The sequence below is a fragment of the Centroberyx affinis genome, unplaced genomic scaffold (genome assembly GCF_046629955.1).
Source record: "Centroberyx affinis isolate AG114_WGS23_722 - 3 ecotype Tasmania unplaced genomic scaffold, CSIRO-AGI_Caff_v1 ptg003252l_1, whole genome shotgun sequence".
NCBI classification, from domain to species: Eukaryota; Metazoa; Chordata; class Actinopteri; order Beryciformes; family Berycidae; genus Centroberyx; species Centroberyx affinis.
Window position 1 is genome coordinate 553,805 of NW_027281278.1, and position 21,260 is coordinate 575,064.

At 44.5% G+C, this 21,260-nt stretch overlaps 2 protein-coding genes across 7 annotated transcripts in view; both read left to right on the forward strand.

The window, feature by feature from the left end:
• Positions 1–15,248, forward strand: part of kif19 (kinesin family member 19) — a 34,519-nt gene extending 19,271 nt beyond the window's left edge. Inside the window, exons 3-20 of one of the 5 annotated variants that reach the window (XM_071538315.1) lie at positions 1,126–1,236; positions 1,344–1,431; positions 2,611–2,747; positions 6,733–6,858; positions 7,083–7,277; positions 8,905–9,051; positions 9,158–9,280; positions 9,526–9,682; positions 10,015–10,189; positions 10,544–10,742; positions 11,063–11,333; positions 11,555–11,688; positions 11,873–12,036; positions 12,210–12,315; positions 12,911–13,034; positions 13,317–13,699; positions 13,891–14,056; positions 14,165–15,248. In XM_071538315.1, the coding sequence (XP_071394416.1) occupies positions 1,126–1,236; positions 1,344–1,431; positions 2,611–2,747; positions 6,733–6,858; positions 7,083–7,277; positions 8,905–9,051; positions 9,158–9,280; positions 9,526–9,682; positions 10,015–10,189; positions 10,544–10,742; positions 11,063–11,333; positions 11,555–11,688; positions 11,873–12,036; positions 12,210–12,315; positions 12,911–13,034; positions 13,317–13,699; positions 13,891–14,056; positions 14,165–14,292 (2,934 nt within the window). In that variant the 3' untranslated portion in view covers positions 14,293–15,248. Of the gene's footprint in view, positions 1–1,125; positions 1,237–1,343; positions 1,432–2,610; positions 2,748–6,732; positions 6,859–7,082; positions 7,278–8,904; positions 9,052–9,157; positions 9,281–9,525; positions 9,683–10,014; positions 10,190–10,543; positions 10,743–11,062; positions 11,334–11,554; positions 11,689–11,872; positions 12,037–12,203; positions 12,316–12,910; positions 13,035–13,316; positions 13,700–13,890; positions 14,064–14,153 lie in introns of all 5 variants that reach the window. The other 4 variants (XM_071538312.1, XM_071538314.1, XM_071538313.1 and 1 more) reach the window with 4 other exon arrangements.
• Positions 15,249–17,540: 2,292 nt separating this feature from the next.
• LOC139660229 (uncharacterized) lies at positions 17,541–21,203 on the forward strand. Of its 2 annotated transcripts, none has more exons than XM_071538320.1 (5): positions 17,541–17,631; positions 18,630–19,327; positions 19,422–19,622; positions 19,752–19,881; positions 20,059–21,203. In XM_071538320.1, exons 2-5 carry the CDS (start codon positions 18,934–18,936, stop codon positions 20,525–20,527), a joined length of 1,194 nt encoding a protein of 397 aa, XP_071394421.1. In that variant the 5' UTR covers positions 17,541–17,631; positions 18,630–18,933; the 3' UTR covers positions 20,528–21,203. The 2 variants fall into 2 exon arrangements, with proteins under 2 accessions (XP_071394421.1, XP_071394422.1); XM_071538321.1 differs by having other exon boundaries at positions 17,557–17,665.
• The last annotated feature ends 57 nt before the right edge of the window (positions 21,204–21,260 follow it).

Below are 21,260 nucleotides of genomic sequence, written 5' to 3' on the forward strand. Positions count from 1 at the left end.
AGCTTCATCCCTCCCTCCCTTTCTCCATCTCCTCTTCCTTCCCTCTTCTGTACTTCATCCCCCGTTTCTCCCCCCTCCCACAATCTGTAATTGGTAGTTTTTTAAAAGTCAGATCTCTCCTCTTGAATTTCAATTGAGAGGCTTCAAAGTGAGCGGCTCAGCGGTTGAGGGGGTCATCAAACAAGCCGGGTGCCTCAGAGGACACTCCAGCTCCAGCGAGCGGAGCTGAACAGTTTAGCCCTGGCCAACAGCCAGCTGTCCCATGATCCTCGGTGGCCCACGGGCCTCGAAGTGCACTCAAGAGTTGCCGAGACTCACTTGTTTTGAGTTCTGTTACTAACTCTTCATCACTCGACTTCTCCGCCGGTGGCATAGCGGGAGACTCGAGCCCGCCACTTTGTGAGGTGAATAATTTTCCCTCAGCCGCCAACAACGTGTCTAGCTGCTGTGTGTGTCAATGATTTGTCAACAATATTACAGTTATTATTTTTTCTGACATCGTGCTGTGCCGTTTTTGTGCAGCGTTTGGCTCTGAAATGGGCCTTTGGAGAGCTGTGATTCACTGGGTAATGGGTAATGATGGTGGGGCTGCGTTGTTGGGCTTTGTGAAGCGACACATCTGGAACAATGAGACAGATCAATCCCCATGCACTCTGCATTCACGCACAGGGTGAAGCAGACACACACATTCTTAGCAATCACATTAAACAGCTCCATCCCACGCCTTGTTTGAATGCACTTCATTGAGCCGATCCCTCCCAGACGCTATGAATAACCTTGACATGTAGGCTGGTTGCTGGGTCATTATGTTGTATAGGCAGGATTCAGAGCATGGCAGATGGCTTGAGTGGCTTTCCATTTGTACGTGCATGCATACATACTTGGCTTTTATTTATCGAGAGCGTCATTCTTCTGTACAGGGGCTGTTCTTGTCACAAGCGCTGCCTCTCCGAGATAAGAGGGGACAGCTTCCATTGACGCGTCCATTCAGTCCGTTTTCGTAACAATGATCAGTATTGATTGGGTGGTTAAAAAAATACCTCTTTTCTTTTTCTTTCGCTCTCCCAATCCGTCTCTCTGTCTGTCCTTCTTTCTCTTCATCTATTCCACTCTCTTCTTCTCCAGATGGTGGTTCTGCTGGACCCCATGGAGGACCCAGACGACATCCTGCGTGCCAACCGCTCCAGGGAGAAGACCTACATGTTTGACGTGGCGTTCGACTACTCAGCCAATCAGGTTAGTCGGAAGAAACGGTCGAAAACAAACAAAATAGAACACTGAATAAAACAAAAACAATATGGTGTGACATCTATGTTCTGAAGTGTGTTCTTCTCCCTTTGTAGGAGGAGGTGTACCGAGCTACAACCAAAGGCCTGATTGAGGGCCTCATATCAGGCTACAACGCCACAGTGTTTGCCTACGGACCCACAGGTGTGTGTGTGTGTGTGTGTGTGTGTGTGTGTAGATGCTCACATGAATGTATGCATGCGTGGATGTGTTCGTGTGTGAGTGGGTGTGCGTGTGTGTTTCACAGCACCCACAGTGATGGCCTTTTTTTTCACACAGTTTCCCCATTTTCCCACAGTTACCCTAGTTCTTCTCATATGGAAGCTCAAAGCATGCTGGGTAAATAGATGTCTATTACCCGTCAACTATGTATATTGTCTCTCTGGCCCTTAGTCCTGGTCAGCCGTAGCTGACTGGTCCGCTGATCGGTCCGCCCATCAGCACATACTCAAGAAAATATTTCTTTTTCTCAAACAATCAGTCAAAGACTATTATTATGTATATATATATATATATATATATATATTTTTTTTTTTTTTTAAATATCTGATCTGTTTTTATTTTTAAGCTCAGCATGAGTCTGATTGGAAAAGTGAGTCATGCTCTGCCTCCCACTGTTTCAGCGAGTCGTGGCAGATTGTCACGGAGTCATCAGGCACTGTGTAGAGCGCCCCGCATGTAAAACCATTTCTATTTCACTTCAAGCTATCCATCTGTTATCATCTGGTCTCACTACCTTTTTCCTCTCTCTGTCTGTCTGTCTGAGAGGTTCACCAATCTTTATCTCCTCTCAAGGGATTTTAGCATGTGTGTATACGTGTGTGTGTGTGTGTGTGTGTGTGCCCAGGCAGAATTAAGACAGTATGTCCTAGGCTGGTGAGGCAGGATTTCAGGGAAGACCAAGGTTAAGCCGTCTGCACTGGCAAAACATGCCGCATGTTTACGTAGTTCATTGTGTTTATTTGGGTTTATGGCTGGAATCAGGTATCTCACATAATTATTAACTAATGATTCAGTCATATAGACGTAGTAAGCAGTTAGTAGCCTATATTGTGCTTAAATTACTTTAGATTATTTACTTAATTTTAGCTTAATTTAGTTTAGTTTAGTTAGTAGTTAGTTTAGTCCACTTAATCAACACTGCTAAAATACCTTATACAAGAGTACAATGTATTTAAAAATCAATGAGGATGACACAGTGAAGACACACTTATTTCCTTAGTGGTTCTTGATTGTTAAAACAGAGGTATGACAGTGGCAGTCAGTACCATCATAAAGCAATGCATTTTATTACTATTCTTTATTGTTGTTTTGTGTTTTTAGGTTGTGGGAAGACATACACCATGTTGGGGACAGACAAGGAGCCGGGCATCTACGTCCGGACGCTGAACGACCTGTTCCGTGCCATCGAGGAGACCAGTGACGACATGCAGTACAGTGTCTCCATGTCCTATCTGGAGGTCAGGATACTCCATGGAAACTTTACTAAGACTTTAGAGTTTTTAGACACACCTGGATTTTAGTGATACACCTGGCAACTTTTTGGGCAACATTACAGGCAACATTCCTGGCAATGGGAAGTGAAATGAGACAGGGAAGAATATACGATCATTCACAATATACAAGCATTCACCATCTGGTTGATACAAGAGTGTTGAGACAGCTCCATGTTGCCCCACAGTGTTGCTCAACATGTTGCCTAGTGTACCACAGCCATAAGGACAACAATGACAGATTGATCTACCGTGTTTTTGTGACCGTCACTTCCTTGAGGTTTTTGAGAAAAAAATGGTGACAAGATGATCCGATGTCTGACATCAGATAATATCTGTGGTTGTTAGCCGATGCCAATATCAAGCGGATACTATTGGTGTCGCATTACTTCTGCCTGGCATTTGTTTACACTTCTGAACAGAGCTGATGTGAGCGGAGCCAGCATGTTTACACTCAGCCCTGTAGAGAAGCCCGGTCTCTCTGGGACAAGTTGGCACCGTAGTGTTAAAAACGTAAAGGTATATCAGGTATGTCAAAGTCCCATAACTCCAATTAAAACACAACTAAGACATTTGGTAATTTCAAAAATACATGGGTATCAACCTTGAAAACAAGGCGGATCTTCCTTCCAGAAAAGTCAACTTTTTTTTAAAAATTAATCATTATTCGGCATGTACATGAGGTCATGTGTGAACTATACATATCACTTCTACATATATACAAAAAAGAATACAATAAAGCCCTAAGTGTCACTAAGTGCATTCATGCAGTAGAGCTGCAACGATTAATCGATTAATCGATTAGTTGTCAACTATTAAATTAATCACCAACTATTTTGACAATCGATTAATCGGTTTGAGTAATTTTTTAAGAAAAATAAGTCAAAATTCTCTGATTCCAGCTTCTGTGAATGTGAATATTTTCTGGTTTCTTTACTCCTCTATGACAGTAAACTGAATATCTTTGGGTTGTGGACAAAACAAGACATTTGAGGACGTCATCTTGGGCTTTGGGAAACACTGATCGACATTTTTCACCATTTTCTGACATTTTATAGACCAAACAACTAATCGATTAATCGAGAAAATAATCGACAGATTAATCGACAATGAAAATAATCGTTAGTTGCAGCCCTATCATGCAGCATGGCATGCAGTAGGTCACAGCAGTGCAGTGAAACAACATACCATGAGATAGTTACACTGAGTTGGATGGAATAGGTTCTGAGCCTTATGCAGCATGGAAACTGTTCTTGGAAGACTGTTCTAATGAAGACTTATTGTTGACAATGTAAGGTTTTTGTCTTACTGCAGCGATATCTTTGTCCAACAGTTCGGCACGTAGCATGTCAACCTGTGATATACAACCTGCTGCAAATATCCATAACCTCTGCACCCCTTCCACATAAAACAACAACTGTAGCTCACCAATGATCACCAGCAGTTATGATGCTGCCAAACCACATCTCTAAATTTGTTTGTTTAGAGGCTTAGGATGTTTGTCATTCTAATCACTCATAATCTGCCACCTGAACATCTTATCTGTGTTGGATAAGATCTACAACTGTTGTAAAACACCATAGTAAAGTGACCAATAGTAGCTGTTTTTGCTGTACACAAACCCATCATAGCTTTAGGTGTGGAGTGATCTATGGTCTGGTTGGCTGAGAGATTATCTAAACGGCCTTGTCATTGGAGTACTGATAAGAAAGGATTTTGATGATGACAGTTTCTCTGTTTGTGCAGACTGGCTCTTTATAACTGACAGGCAGGTACAGCGCAAACTGTGTGTTTAGTGACAATGTCCTTAATGTCATTGGATACAATGGGGTTGGCTCACTTAAGTCTCGCTGCCAGCAGTAGTTTCCGAGTCTCAGTGCCGTCAATTAGTATCCCCTGTATTAACATTGATGCTTGCGCTATAGGCTTACAATGAGATTATATTGTACATTCAGTGCTCATCAGTGCTATTCACAATACTGAATAACGTCAGGTACATTTTCATATTCAGTAATCCATTCAAAAGCCTTTTCAAGTTATCTATTGAAAAGCTTTTATTTTGCAGTTTTCACCCTGCACTTAGCTGGCATTGTATGATTCATCAAATACAGGAAATACTGGATCATGGGAACCTTGGAAATTGACAGCCTCATTGAGAATCTTTTCGTTTTAAGTGAGTTTTTCTACAACAGCTTGTCTCCTCGAAAACATTCTGAAAAATACGGCAGAGTTCATATAAGGAAGATTGAGTCAGTCGATTTGCTTTTTGAATGGAACAGGAAGTGAGAGAGAGAGAACGAGAGAGAGAGAGAAAGAAAGAAAGAAAGAAAGAAAGAAAGAAAGAAAGAGGTGATGGATAGGACCTCATTTAAAAAGAACAAACATGAAAATAACAACAGCCTTCAACAGCCAAGGAAAATGGCACAATTTAAGTACTTAAGTACTGTGTGCAGCAGAATGATTTTTCTTATTGAGGGGGGTTTGCATTAGACATTGAAATGACATTCTGTATTTCCAACGCCAAACACTGTGATTATGTTCGATGATTGACAGTGTTATTCAGCTTGATGGTACCACTGTGGGTGGATGTGGAAAACTTCAAATTAATGTGCCAATCAGAGAGTCTGGATGTTCCCCGACTTGTACAGTAAAGTCTTCAGGATGAATCCTGACACACGGCTGTGTGACGTGTGTGTTTGCTGTTTCCAGGGAGCAATCTGCTGCCACCGCCGCCCCGCCACAAAGAGGTTAAATGCTATTTTACAGCCTCACTGAGCGATGCACACATCTGCTCCTTTTCTCTTTCAAATCGCACTCTCGTTCGCGTGTATCTCTGAAACGCACACACACAAACACATACAGCCAACACAAATAAATATACGTGGTACGGATAAGTGCACATACACACAAGTTTACCACTCACGTGCACACAGTAGAAAAGACAACCTTCCTCCCACGCTTTTACGTTTATTCTGGTTTTATTACCCTGCTCTTCTCACGTTTATTCACCGCAATGGGAGGAGACGCCTTCTTTCAACCTTCACCTGCAATGAAAGAGAGTAGAAATGGAAAAAATCACTGAATAAATGCCCTCCTGTCAGTGTGAATAAAAGCATCCCCATCCCACAGGCTGTGGCCGGGGTCTGCTTGACAAACAAGAACTGTCTACACTTTTCCAGCCTCCCAGTGGTTCCCCGTCTGTCACGCAGTGGCCACTTTCCAAAATGTCACTTCCTGCATTGGGCTTTTATGTGGAAACGGGGGCTTTCGCCACAACATCACTGTCAGCCCTGAAAAGTCACCTGAAGTTTTTTTTTCCTGAAAGAACAGCACAGACACCGGCCGATGACAGCCTGTCGCCTTACAAGTCGTGGGTTTTTCTAAATGAGAAGTCGCTGAAAAAATAGCCCTTGATGTTTTCGCACCAGGTCTGGATGTGTGTAGAACGCTTCAAAGCTTGAATGGAGTCTTTTCCTCGCACATAAACACCCCACCCACTTGATTCATGTCCGTCACTTCAAAATAACTTGAAGGAATAGAACTCGTATTTAAGGATGCAGCACAGGAGGAGTTTCTACAACAGCTTGTCTCCTCGAAAACATTCTGAAAAATACGGCAGAGTTCATATAAGGAAGATTGAGTCAGTCGATTTCCTCGCACATAAACACCCCACCCACTTGATTCATGTCCGTCACTTCAAAATAACTTGAAGGAATAGAACTCGTATTTAAGGATGCAGCACAGGAGGAGTTTTTACCTTCATCTTATTGTATTTACTTTGTGGATCTTAAGGGATACTGCATTCAGCTGACTTTTATTGTGATTCTAATTTAACTACTTCTTGGATCTTAAGGGCAGGTGAATAAAGGATGATGCTTCCTGTATTTTCACTACAGGTGGATAGGGATGCTGCTTTGAGCTGATTTTTCCATTCCTACCCGTGTCTCCTTAGATCTACAATGAGATGATCCGTGACCTGCTGAACCCCTCCTCGGGTTTCTTGGACCTGAGAGAGGACTCCAAGGGAGTGATTCAGGTTGCTGGTATCACTGAGGTGTCTACCATTAATGCCCGAGAGGTGAGACACAGACCAACTACCCTAGATCACATCAAACCTTTCATCAAGTCAGATATTTTCATGAAAAAGTCTGCGTCTCATGTCTTTGTTTTCTCACTGCCGCTCATTTTGACAGTCACAGGGCATGAAACTAGTTCAGAACCAAACGCCATTAAGTGTCATTATACAGATTTCCTCCAGGGCGACTGCATTGCACAATACAATATCCTGAATGCGTTTGTCAGATCATGGAGTTGCTGATGAAGGGGAACAAACAGCGCACCCAGGAGCCCACGGCAGCCAATCAGACGTCGTCTCGCTCCCACGCCGTGCTGCAGGTGGCCGTCAGGCAGCAGAGCCGCTGCCGAGACGTCCTGCAGGAGGTCCGCTTCGCACGCCTCTTCATGATCGACCTCGCCGGCTCCGAGCGAGCGGCACAGGTGTGTATGTGTGTGTGTGTTTGCGTGTGCTCAGCTGGTAGGTGAATTGAAATGTTCATGTGGGATGTGTGCTTTGCTGCGAGATAATTTATAGTTGTATGGGTGGATTTCTTTTTTTTTTTTTGGGTGCTTGTAGATCTGTGTGGGTGCATGGTGAGAGCATGGGTTTTTTTTCCTCCTTTTTTCAACTACTTTTCTGCTCAAGCTCAGTTTAAGTTGAACGTTTCCTGTGTCCATTACGTATCAGCTGCTCCCTGCAAGCCAGAAGGACTGGACACAGGCACGAGGCATCGCACATGTGGGGCCTCATCACTCCAAGGGTTCCCTGTGTGTGTGTGTGTGTGTGTGTGTGTGTGTGTGCATGCACTGTGACTCTAGTGCCCCCTTTCTGTTCACGCTGTGTCTCTCCACTCTAGTCGGCTCACTAGGGATGCTTGGCAGCCATGTTTTACAACAGTCCATAAGACTGGTAATCTGTTCATGAGAGCACCGAAGATCCAGTAAACACCAGGAGGCTTTAATAAATGCCTCTTTATATCTGACATTATGGCCTAGTGGCAGTACCCAGCACGCCATTTGTTGACATTTAAAGGAACACACCAACTTATTGGCAAATAAGCTCTTTCAGCTTACCATTGTGCGAGAAGAAGAAGAAGCTTTGAGGTGAAACTGATGTTTTTAAAATCTTTTGAAGGAACATACCACCCCGAACATTCGTCCTCTTAATTCATAACCTTGTAATTCTTCATCGAAGACCATGAACAGCTCTGTGATTCCCAAATGGATGCAATTATTGGGCCAGTTTAATTTTATAGCGCAGGCAGTTATATGGTGTTAGCCACTCTGTGGAGAATATTGTCTCTGGAGTCACGCCAGTACTGTCAAAAGGCACTGTGGGGATGAAAGGGACTGTATCATCAAACAGTAAGAGAGCCGTATCTGTCACCCAAGGAATTTGTTGTAAAAGTCTCTTTGCTTCTTTGTTATTCTTCTCACCTTCTTGCTGCTAAGCGAGGATGTTGACAATTTACTTAGTTTGTCGCTCACAGTTTTCAAATTGAGACCTCCATTGTGGATCAGTTATGATGAATGGCTCACCGTGATCATCCATGTTAACACTGTCATGTCCTCGCACACCACGAGAGCAACATTCAAAGAGTCAATGGGTGAGAACACTTATTTACCATGGAGACAGCTTGAAAGGTTAACCAGCCATACTCTTCTATTGATGTATAGCGCATATGGCCTCCATTCTGAAAAGAGCAGAACAGAGAGGGGTTTATCACTCGAGGCTGCGGGGGACATTTTCTCTGCCACTTAAGGAGAGGAATGCATGCAGTTAGTGAAAGGTGTTTTTCTCTAATTGAAAGGGGCTGTTGACTGAGTAATTCAGCCAAGTATTGAGATGGATGAAAGGCAGGATGGAAACGCCATCTGCTGGCCAAAAGTGGAAGCGTCTCTTTAGTTCGGAAGCATGGCATCTGCACTGGAAGAAACGGTTCAGAAACACCCAGTAGGGAGAATTACACGTGAGAGGTTCTTACTGCTTTCTTTCTCTCTCTCTTTTTCTCTCTCTCTCTCTCTCTCCCTCTCTCTCTCTCTCTCTGTCTCTCTCTCGCTCTCTCAGACCCAGAACAGGGGTCAGCGGTTGAAAGAGGGAGCCCACATCAACCGCTCCCTCCTGGCTTTGGGCAACTGCATCAACGCCTTGAGTGAAAAAAATGGCAACAAATACGTCAACTACCGAGACAGCAAGCTGACTCGCCTGCTGAAGGTATGGTTATTAATGAAGGACCAACTTCCCCACTGTCGAATTATGCTTTATATAGCTGTTTTTTTTCATTTATGTATTTATCTTCTTTGATGTGTTTGGTTGACAGGACTCTTTGGGCGGGAACAGCTGTACGGTCATGATAGCCCACATTAGCCCCGCCTCCCAGGCTTTCGAGGAGTCTCGTAACACGCTGACGTATGCGGACCGTGCCAAAAGCATTCGCACACGGGTGAGCTGACAACACCTTGAAAAAAGTGATACTGCAGTTTGGTAGAATATTGTTATATTTAGTCCACATAGCTCTGAAAGGTACAGCAATAGCATTTCAGTGTCTCAATTCTCCTCAAGAAGCAAATTGTCCTGCTTGCAGTTATGAAATATCAGTTTCAGCATGACATTTGAGAGGTCAGAGGCCTTTGTAAATATTTGCTGACTACTTGTTCTCTGTGTCTCTCTCCCTACTGTGTGCTCCAGGTAAAGAGGAACCTGATAAATGTGTCGTACCACATCGCTCAGTACACCAGCATCATCTCAGACCTGCGCTGCGAGATCCAGCGGCTCAAGAAGAAGATCGCCGATCAGGCGGGCCGCCAGCCCAACTCAGACAGGGCTGACATCCGCCATGTCCAGGGTAATGCCTTGCCCTGCCTCCTCCAGCACACATCTTTATAATCCCTCGTTTTGGCCCAGTTTATCGGTCAAAGACTAGTGCTCAGAGTTTTAGGAATGCCCTAGTTCCCCCTCAAATACTCCCTTCCCTTGTATAGTCTCCATTTTGGCCCTGTATATCAGTCAAAGATGCAGAGGTTTAATCTCAGCATACTTCCATAAGGATATAAATCAAATGAAGCTCTTATGTTATTAATATGTGCCTGTTTTCAAGTGATTATTGTTTATTGTTTATTTCCACTCCACTCATCCCTTTCTTCTCCACTGTTTCTTCTTGTCTTTCCCCTCGGGTAGCGGAGGTCCAGGCCCACTCCAGCCAGCAGAGCCGGGCTGAGATGGACCAGCTGAGGGAGCAGCTCCTGAATGCTTTCCGCCAGCAGATGGAGATCAGGAAGAGCCTGATGGAGCTGGAAAACAGCAACATGGAGATCCAGATGGACACCTCCAAACACCTGCTAACCATCGCAGAGTCAGTGTTTAAACTTTATGCCCTTTCCTCCTCTCAACTCTGACAACTGACAACATCTAGTGCAGTGGTACCTAATGTTAAGGAACCCCACTTAGCGGGCAAGTGACGCCTCAGACAAATTACTCAATTTTACATACAAACAATATTTTAAAGATCTGGAAATCAGGAGAAAAATTTGCAGGCTCTGTAGTTCAGTCATCTTCAGATCAAACACATACATAGCATATCCCACTGTGTACTTTGAAATGTAGCTGTGATAGATACAATTAACAGTGATGTCATATCTGTAAAGCATAAACAAGATGACATACAATGATCGCTGCCAATTAAAATGTGTATGTTTTATTCTCGTAGCTGGGAGCAGGAGCGGAGCAGGCGCAGGAGGAAGTGGCGTGCTGAAAGGAGGAAGGAAAGCATGAATAAGGACGAGAGCGAGAAGGACTCGGACTCTCCGGAGTCTCCCCCGGACAGCACAGAGACCCAGGAGGTGGCCATGGCCCGAGAAAACCTGGTCACACTCATGGCCGAACAGAAAAAGATCCGCAAACAGAAGGTAGGCTCCCACATCTTCCTCTAGAGGGAGCCATGCAACAACGTACAAACACATCCACAAGCCAGACTGCATCAATAAAGTAAAAATGTGCACATTCACTGTACACAGCCCACGGATGCACAAACACACACACGCAAACAATAGAATAGAACTTTTTGGTCCATTTTATTATAGAGGCATGCTGAGATTAAATCTGCTCTGATAAGTAGGCAAGAGAATGTGCAGACATCTTTGACCAGATATTAGGTGCTTCAACCTATCATGAAAATGCAAACATAAAACCTGATTAACCCTTGTTCTGGTACCCTTTCACCCTGCAGGCGTTGCTGGAGCGCAGGTTTGTGGAGCTGCGAGAGCGGGCGCGGCGCCTGGAGGAGCTGCTGCCCCGCAGGGTGAGCTCCGACGAGCAGCGCGAGGTGCTGGGCCTCCTCTGCAAGGTCCACGAGCTGGAGATCGAAAACGCGGAGATGCAGTCCCACGCCCTGCTCAAGGACAACGTCATCCGCCAGAAGAACTTTGTGGTGCAGCGCTTCGAGCAGCACCGGCACCTGTGTGACGAAATCATTCAGCAGCAGAGGCAATTCATCGATGGTGCGTCCACCAGCATTTACTCCAGAAATTGTTTTGGCCCAGTGGAAAAGACTCCATTATATATCCATGATTAAGCTCAATTGCTGTATAGGTGCTTTGCAGAGACACACCAATTTAGACGTTTGTGTTTTGTCTTTAGGCACAATGATTTTCTGGTTAACTCTAACTGTATGTGTGTGTGTGTGTGTGTGTGTGTGTGTGTGTGTGTGTGTGTGTTCCAGACCACAGTCTGCTAGTTCCCCCCCACCTCCAGGAGCTGTATGATATGTACATGAGGGAGCTGGATGAGAGAAACCTGGACAGAGCCATGGCCCTGGATAAGGTGACCATCGGACGCACCATCAAGGTAGCTCCTGCATGAAAGCTCTCATATATAGCCATACCCTTATGCTATCATACTAACAAACTAATTTATACTAACATATTAATGAAATGGGATATGCGATGTTGAAATTGATTCATTAGCGCTTTTTATTGCGGTTACGCCCACACACACATCTGATGTTCAAGCATGTCTCTCTGCATTTTGGTTTCTCCAGGAGGGCTCTCTACCCAAGATCACCCTGCCCAGCCGGGGTCGTGACCCCCTGCTGGACATGGACTCAGACCAGGAGAGCGTGCGCAACATGGGCTCCGATAACAGACGAGGCCAGGCCAAAGTCCGCAGACACACCCTGCCCCCCATCCTACCTGAGCCTGAGGGGTAAGAAGACATCTGGTTCATAAGATAACATAACATTTCACCTTACATAACACACTAATTCAGAACATGACTGCAAAGAACATAACAAAGAACATAACATAACTGAGGAATGAATCTAAAGAATGAATTGATGTAACTTTCTAATTTTTGTTCACTCTCTTTCCCAGGGACAGGGACAATAACAGAGTGTTTAAGAGCAGCCCTCATGCCAGGCAGATGAAAAACTCTGTTGTAATGACCCCGCCTCCCATCCACATCAATGGACAGGGCAACAGAGAGGTGAGAACAGTTCTAATAGGCAGTGTGGATTTTACTTGGTTCATTTCAATTCAATAGCTACCCTTTAGAACAGTCTCACATGCTGTGGAATAACGCCGCATAGTCAAGTGTTGCTATTCACTTTGGGTCCGAAATTGAATTAAATTCAAGTGATATTTCACTCTGGTAGAACATTTTAATTTTCAGCCCACGTACCTGCATAGAAGAAACTCTTCCAACATTAGCTGCCCTAAGCATTCGCTCTCATCTCCGGCATTCAGGATTTTTCCTTAGCTCTCCCCATATCAAAAACTGCAAACCGGCAGAATTACCTCTTGAATTATTAGATCCGGGACGCAGCATGAAATAATATTACTGTGGTCTAATTTTATTTCCTTGCAAATGTGTCAGAACTGTGATTTATAGACAAGATGAAAGGAAGAAGAGGCTATGTGTGCTAGAACACAAATGCCCTACCAAAAGCAAATATGTCACTTCATTAGGGGGGACACAGAATGGAGGGAGATGTCAGCTGTGACCTCCAGTGAAAGCAAAAGAATGCAATGAATGTACAGTATGATTGCAATGTGTCCTTCTCTGTGTCTCATGTCTGCAGCTGCAGCCGCTGGCTCCAGAGAGCTCAATGAGCTACAGCCACCTCAGCCACAGTGTCAGCAGTCAGCTGGACTCGTCCCCCGAGAGCAGTGAGGCGGGTGCTGATGTCCCCCTCTCACGCAAGGGTAAGACATCCGACTGTTCCCCTTAACCAGGAGACGGCAGCCGGGTGGGGGTCAAGGGATCTTTGGGCTGGTGTGGGTGCAATCAACATTACATTTTTACTCAGTTCTTTTCTTCACTTTTCTTAAATGTTTTCTATAGGCTAGTGGTAGTCCTGTCCACAGTATTTCCCTGCCTTTTACCCAATGTATGCTGGGATAGGCTCCAGTCCCCGGTGCCCTGAATAGGAATAACGGGTAAAGACAATGAATGAACATAACAAACTTCTCCTCTTGCCTCCACAGAGAGGCAGCAGATCCTAAAGGGGGTCCAGAACATTGCGGTGAAGGCAGCCCGTCGACGCTCCAAAGCCCTGGAGGTGGACGCCTTGCGGCTGCCCCCTTCCCCCCTGGACCCCAAGAAGCAGAAGAGCAGCCTCTCACTGAGCGAAGCGGCCCCCAGAGGCCCGGCCTTGCGGCGCGGCAGGCAGCCCAGCCCCGAGCTCCGGCACGCCACCTCGGACGACAACCTGTCCAGTAGCACCGGGGAGGGGCCCGGCCTGCAGGGGACCTGGACGCGCCCACGCAACCGCCAGCTCACCACCAAGAACCATACGCCCCGCGAGCTGGACTTTGAGGCTCGCCGCAGGAAGAGGCGCTCTCGCTCCTTTGAGGTCACTGGTCAAGCAGTGAGTACTTTCCATTTGCCTGGCACTCTGTTCTAACATAATTTGCAGTAGTGCAGAGTAACCATGGTGTTAAGCAGCACCTAAAAAGACAGCAAAAGTGACTGTCTTCAGGTGTTTGAGAAGGTGGAATACTATAATTGTGCAAGCTTCCTCAATACCAACTGTGAGTTCTGCTCTTTTTCCCCTCACAGCTGCCTCAAACCAAGACAACCACAGCCCAGAGGTTCCGTCCCCTGGACAGCACATCAGACCCCCACCTCCACATCAACGGTCAGCCCCAGGCCCCCCTGCTCCGCCCCCAGCACAGGGGGGTCCCTCCTCTCACCAAAGTCAGGGTACCCCACAGCCAGCAAGGAGGTAAATCATCATACAATGCCGACTTGTAGAGTTAGCCAGCATTGCCTTGTCGTGGTGGAGTGGAGTTTTTTTTTTTTTTACACCTTTTCTCTCCCACAACCACCACAGGCTCGACCACTGAGTCCGCCACAGCCAACCTGAATAACCTGAAGCGAGGGCCCCAGCTGCGGCAGCCCCAGCCCCTCCTCTACATCACCACCACTGGCACCGGGGGCCAGCGCACACGCAGGCACTGAAGAGTCACCCTTGTTTACCCTCAACCCACCCAACACCAGCACTTACCAGCTGAGCCTGGAAGGGGACGCTCTCCTCACTGGAGAGCTAAGAGCACCCAAACCCACCCCAAGCCCCATAAACCGGACACTTAACCCCTCAGTCTCAGACATTAGAAGACTAACTAGACGCCAGCTGGATACCTCCACACAGGCCACCTTGGTGTTTTGTTCTGAACACTGACACCTCCTACGGCACTGAGAGGCTCCGAGACCCACAGCCTGCAGACGCCAAAGACGACGCACATGTTTTGTTCTGTTAAGTGTTTCGGCTTTAGCTTGCTCTCCTGTTGAATAACTTGCATTACTATATATTGGGTTTGATAAGATTCAGTGCAAAAACCATTACATCGAACTACTGGGTGGATTTCTAGATCTTTTAACTGTGATAATATGTTGATGTCATTGCTTTTACGGGGCTCAACGTAACACTGATGACGGGATCTAATTTACCGGTGTGTTTTGCGGGGTAAGACTGGCCTTACTGGACAAGGGGTACGAAGATAGCAACAAGGATATTAGCCTGATGGCTGATTCAGTTCTACATAATGAACAATAGTCTACTGTCAAAATGCTTCTGCATTGATCAATGTTTGTTATAGTGAGGTTTGGTCTCAGTATGAAAATTACACAATGACAATGTTGAAACTTGATCATCTTGATTGTTGTGCACTTCTGTATTCAAACTCTATGTTGATATGTTCTCATACACCCCAGGTCTATGCCTTTTTCTCTCCCCAACATGACTGTTACATGTCATGCTTCTGTGTTAGATGTGCTTATCCCGAGCACTGAGCATATAGCACTGCAGGATGCTTTCCCAAATTAGTCGGCTGTATTTTTAATGAATTATTTAACTGTTGCCTTTTCTTTTATGTTACCAAATTGTTATCATTGACATTGTTTTCATAATTACTACTTTCTATGCTTTATTTTGTACATTTTTTATTTGTACCCAAATAAATTCCAATTAAATAAGTGGACTATTGTTTTTCTTCTAGAGTCTGTTGTTTATTGCCTGTCTTTTATTGCAGCCAGTGAATTGTCATGTATGCGAATGTATGCGAGAGAGAGAGAGAGGGAGACAGAGAGACAAAAAGAGAGAGAAGCCCTGTACTGTCAAATGAATGCCAGTAAGAAAATAAACCTATAAAGTCATTAAATGTGGATTTTTGGAGAAATGTAATTGTTATATCGCCTCTCTCCTGTCTTTTCTGTCTCTCTTCACTGTGAACACTCTAATAAAGCAGAAATGCTGTAGAAATAATCTTTAAACAGGCAGCTCCCCAGAAATGCTAGGAGGGTCCAGGGGGAAATTTTTGAAAATCTGCTTTGAAAAACTCATTTCTGGTTAGCTTTACACAGTGGCATGCACATATCCTTTCAAGGGAGAAAATGCCACATACTATCATTTCTGAGCTCTCACTGAGATTAATATGTAATCCAGTCTAAAAATGACAGGTATAAAATGCAGTGCAATATGAAATTGAACAACTTTGAAATATCAAATAGGACCCGACCAAAGTAGTTTCTTTGTTTAACAAGATAGTTTTCTTCTCCATTTTCCATCTTACAGAAACTAAGAAAAAATCTTTCCATACCAGATGAGAAAGCACTTACTGTTCTATCAATAAGAGTCATGTTCAACTCTTCTTGCCCTTAAGATTTCCAGGTGAAACTGCAATAGGCTGCTGGAAGTGAAGAGGCATTTTGAGAATCGCTTTATTGACAGTTTGGCATGATATTTTAAAAAACTATTACCCATATTCCAACCAAAAATAAGCATACAGTTAACGGTGTAAAAAATTAGACAAGTAAAGTAGATGTTGGCCAAGGTTTAAAATTGTGTTTCCAGGCCCTAATAGTTGCTTCTCAATGCAGTTTGGCATCTGTCACAATTTTGGCAGATTTTACCTGCACAGACTGAACAAGAGGAGTTACGAGCAGTCAAGTGTCTTATGATTTTATGGAGAGGTTGAAAACATCCATGCCACCTTAATGCTCACTGCTGACTAATGTAAGCTCTTGAAGAGGGGTGAAGCGTGTGCCAGGTTTGAATAGGCTACCTACATATAGTGGAAATACTGCGAAAAGGGAACCTAGGACAAAGGGGCAGCACTGAAGTGAAGCACTTTCATTTTAAGCACTCTCTCATTCAGTTCAAGAATTTTGAATGGTTTGGCACTGATACTTAAGATGCCTACCATAAAATATTCTGTAGGCTCATTCTTGTTATCTGCCATGTAATATTCTGACGTGTCCACAAGATGGAGCACTTTAGCTGTGTGTGTGTGTGTGTGTGTGTGTGTGTGTGTGTGTGTGTGTGTGTGTGTGTGTGAGAGTGTGTGAGAGAGAGAGAGCGAGAGAGAGAGAGAGAGAGAGAGAGAGAGGCTTCCAAAATTACGAGCCACCCCAAAACCACGGTTCTGAAGTAGGGAAATAACAGGGATATCCCATTGACATATTGTTTTTTCTTTCTGCTTCAATATTTATGTATCAATATCTGACAAAATACGAGATAACAAATGTTGCCTCTCTCTCTCATGCTGATCAATTCACATAACTCTGCAAGCAAATATGCATGGCAAATCATTTTAATATTAGGCTAGTTCTTTATATACCAAAGACACTTTTTTCACATGTAGCATTATGCAGCTTTGACATTGAATCATATTAAGCTTTTCTTACTGTTTGATTGCCTACTAATTACACCACCATAACATAACATTAATTTGTTTACATTAATCATCAGAGGGAATAGTGATAGTGGCCACCACCAACAGCAAAAACAATTAAATAAATAAATAAATGCCATGAAAGCATGTGGGCTAATACCTCGTGAATTTCCATAGGCTGCTAATATAGGTTGCTTATATGATTATGTTTTATGTTTAAGTTGACGTGTAATTGCTCAGTTTACTTCTTGTCACAATTTTATTTGCTATGAATTAATGTGGACAACAAAACTTTTGAAATGAGATAGGGGGAATTTATGCAGACAAATGAATAAAAGAGGTGAAAGTGGCACTTTATTCCATTGTGTTTAGACCGACGGTTAAATCGGAAATACCGCCTCCTCTCCTCAATCGACAGCAAGTTTGTCCAATAACAAATCGCTTGGTACGTGATTGATGGGTGAGCTGACCAATGAACGGCGGGATTACGGCGTTCTAGCGGTAGTGCATGTACAGCTGATTTGCAACCCGCCGAAGCAACACCAGAGAAGGAGGAAAAATGTCGCTGGCTTCGACACGGACCGTTCTAGGATCAGTGCCCTTTTAGGAAAAATCAGACGGCAAATCGGTGAGTGGGACAGCCGTCACCAGTTGCATTGAAGGTTAGCGCTAAAATTCGGTATATCCCGTCCAGAACCACCACCATCCTCTTTCATTTTACCCGTATTTTGATTTTTCGTGTAACGTTACAGGCCTACTGCTACAACCCCCCCGCAACGGCCTGGCAGCCATGATGATTGTCAGTCACGATAAATGTGCAGTGTTGATATTATTTGTGCTGCTAAACAAGTCTGTCACTATTTAGTTTTTTTTTTCAGCATTTAGAAGTGATGAAGTGTTCCTAATGCATCATTGGCATGTTTCTCAGCTGGAATGTAGACAGAGCAAAGCTTCTCTCGACTGTTATTTTCGAAAGTTAATAGTTTGCATACTGTCAGTCCAACGCTACTCAACTCGCTGGGGAGATTAGTAGCAGTGACGTTGTTGGCAGTTACATAGAACCTGCTCAGTTTGTCCCATTATGTCCATATACATAAATGACATGGGCTACAGTTTATCACTGCCGTATTAATGAAATTATATTAACATAAATTATACCTTATCTATCTAAATTTGCATTTTCTGTTGACTGTTAATTTATATTTCCACAAATATCCTTAGCCTAAACAAGTTACTTTTTATTGCAATTTTTTTTTTTGTCCAAACATATTTAAGCCAATGGAAAAAGAATGTCATCTCGTGTTAGATTTGTTTGTTGCAGAGCCCATGATACATTGTATGTATTATAAGGAGCCTATTACAATTGCAAAATTAGTGGGTATCTGACAGTCTTCAATACTGTTACCACACCCTGACCCAGTCAGTGTCTGCTTGAGTTTGGTCTATACATTTAATAAGAGAATAAACTCAAAACAGTCATTTTCAAGTGGAAAAACATTTGCATATTCATGTTAGGAAATTTAGTGAACTGAAGCTGAACGCAAATGAATAAACGTTCAACTGAAACCATTGACTTTATGATTTGTAATGTCTGTGTTTGCTTTTTTTCCCTCCCTTGTCTTTCAGAATTTGTTGAAATTCCTGCTGTAAAGTTGCCATGAGTGATGGTAATTTTTATCAAATTGTAAAAAGAGAGTGCAAGAGCAGAGAGTGAAGGATTGAATCAACCTCAACCTTATTCTGGACATACAGATAGAGTCAGTTTACCCTCCCATTTTATCAGGTCAAGTCTAACCATAACCATATAAGAGCAGAGGGGTATACTGTAACCCTGTATCAGCCTCTGGAGAAACCTAATCTGACTATTACAGCCAGGCTCTTAGGCCTCCCCTCTGTGCCAGAAAGGTAAAGTTCCAGAGTAAACTAAGCGATGGATCCCTCTACCAGTGTGGTGGGGCTGGATGCCCAGGGGAACATGCTGTTCAGAGTGGTGAAGCCAGTTATGGGCATCTTCCAGGTGGCTTCAGAACAAACCAACAGTGTAGGGCAGGGCGGCATGGGGCTACAAAGTCTATCTGAAAACACCATGGTCCTCTCTCAAGGACAAGGCCAGGCCCAGCTAGGTCAGAGCGAGGTGGTAATGCACAACATACCGCCTCAGATGCAGCCTCAGATGCAGGTTTCTGCCCCACTCACGACTGAGGTCGCCTCCCAGAATCAGGAACCGCTGCCAAACACAAACCCGAATCCAGAACCCGTGACCCAGATGCCTTTTGCAGAGGTGTCGTCACTGCTGGATCCCAACATGAAAGGATCCAAGGCTCGTAAGTGTCCAGTCGTTTGATAATAACACCTTTTGAATTTCTACTGCGTGAGTTAATCCATTCACCTCCTCCTCCTGTTTTGCTGTAATTTTAGGGAAGTATCTCATCTCGTATGAGGAAATTAAACGGCGCCTGCACGCCCCGGAGAAGATGTCCCTGCGCTCGCTGGCAGCCTACACCCGAGTCAGCAGAGGCCCGGCCAGCAAGAAAACACTGCTGGAGTCGCTCAATGTACTCGGCCTCACACCCAGCACAACCACCTCTGTATCCTCCTCCTTCTCCAAACTCACTGAAGGTGAGAGACGTGTGTGTGTGTGTGTGTGTGTGTGTGTGTGTGTGTGAATGAGTGCATAGTGAGCAATGTAAACAAGGATGCAAGTGAAACGGCGCTGTTGTGAAATTTGTTTGGTGTGTGTTCTTCCAGGAGACACCCAAGCTTTGTGTGCTGACATGAAGGACTTTGCCCATGACTATGTGGACTATGGCAACATGGCTAAACAGCTGATCCCTGAAACAAACACAGTGCAACACTGGTCCAAGATTATTGAAACCAAGTATGTATTTGTTTTACCTGGCCTTCAAGCCTGTTTTATAGTAGGTTTACATTAATTACAACAAACGTATCAGGTTATAAGTCAAGTCAAAGAATTTAGGATAAACACAGTGATAACATTGGTGATCTCTCCATCTGTCTGTCTGTCTGTCTGTCTGTCTCTCTCTCTCTCTCTCAGGAACCACCTTGAGGATATGAGGAAATGTTTCAGAGACCCGGTCAACAGCGGTGCGTTTGACAATGTCACTCACGGCCTCGGTCTGGGAATGTTGGACGTTGCGCTGGACATGATCACCATGGCGATCGACCGGCAGATTCGCATCCTGTCGGGCGCCGCGGCGTCGGACCCGCCCGAGTCTGGCCCGCCGATGAGGCGCATCCGCCGGCGCCACCGCAAGTCGCGCTCTGATGGCGAGAAGCCTCACAGGGTGCCCGGAGGGGTCAAAGGGCACGGGAAGGTCATGTCAAAGGGCAAGGGGCGGGGCAGAGGCAGGAAGAAGATGCGACCTGAAATGGGAGCGGCCGGTCCTGCGGAAACACAAGCGGAGCAGTGTAAACCGGATGATGTGGAGAGCAACGTCCTCACCCTGGTCTCCGTCGGATACGAGACCATCTCCAGTGGCCTCAACACTACCGGGACAGTCTGACCATCTGAGGAGAGCGGCCTGATGGGGCGGCTGGGACACCCTCAGCTGGTGACATCACAGAACTGTGTGATATTAGATCCTGCTCAGGACTGGCCCAGCAGACCTCGGCTTTCAGAAACTCTTTAGACTCTTTAGCAGCAACGCTCACTTAGTCGCATTGAAAGGGAAACTCAGCGATGTGACTCAGGCTCTGCGGGAGTTGAGCTGGTTTATCCAGTGCCAGAGTTTACCTGTGAAGGAGATCACAGTGTGGTGAGCTCAGGATCAGTGTATGATGTCACATCTTGGAGTCCACCTTAAGTGAAGCCACTGCTTCTTTCCTAGAAACAGTTTCATACTTATTTTGATGTCTAAATAAATCCAACCAATTGTTATATTATTTTTTTTTCATCCTGCGCAGTCTTCAGTGAACAGATGAGACTCCCTACCGATGTTTATATAAATGCTATCATATTGAACATTGAGGAAACATGGACATGTACATCCCAAAATATAGAAGGGCAGACTAATTCTAAAACTAAAGTGGAGATCTGTATCTTATTTTCAGCCAGTGGTACGATGTCTTTTATCTCCTGTTTGTTGTATTTATTGTGTAGATCTACAGTTGAACAATTAGGCTCTCATACTGTATTGCAGTATTGAAAATAAGTTTTTGTTTTTACTGAAACCTGGAGAGTTGAACAAAATATAAAGATTTAATTTTCATAACTACATTGATTCCTCCCTTTGATTT

Coding starts and splice junctions, on each gene's coding strand:
- LOC139660229 (XM_071538320.1), top strand. CDS start 18,934: ATGGATCCCTCTACCAGTGTGGTGGGGCTGGATGCCCAGGGGAACATG. Junction 19,328..19,421: donor CATGAAAGGATCCAAGGCTC/GTAAGTGTCCAG, acceptor CTGTAATTTTAG/GGAAGTATCTCATCTCGTAT. Junction 19,882..20,058: donor TCCAAGATTATTGAAACCAA/GTATGTATTTGT, acceptor TCTCTCTCTCAG/GAACCACCTTGAGGATATGA.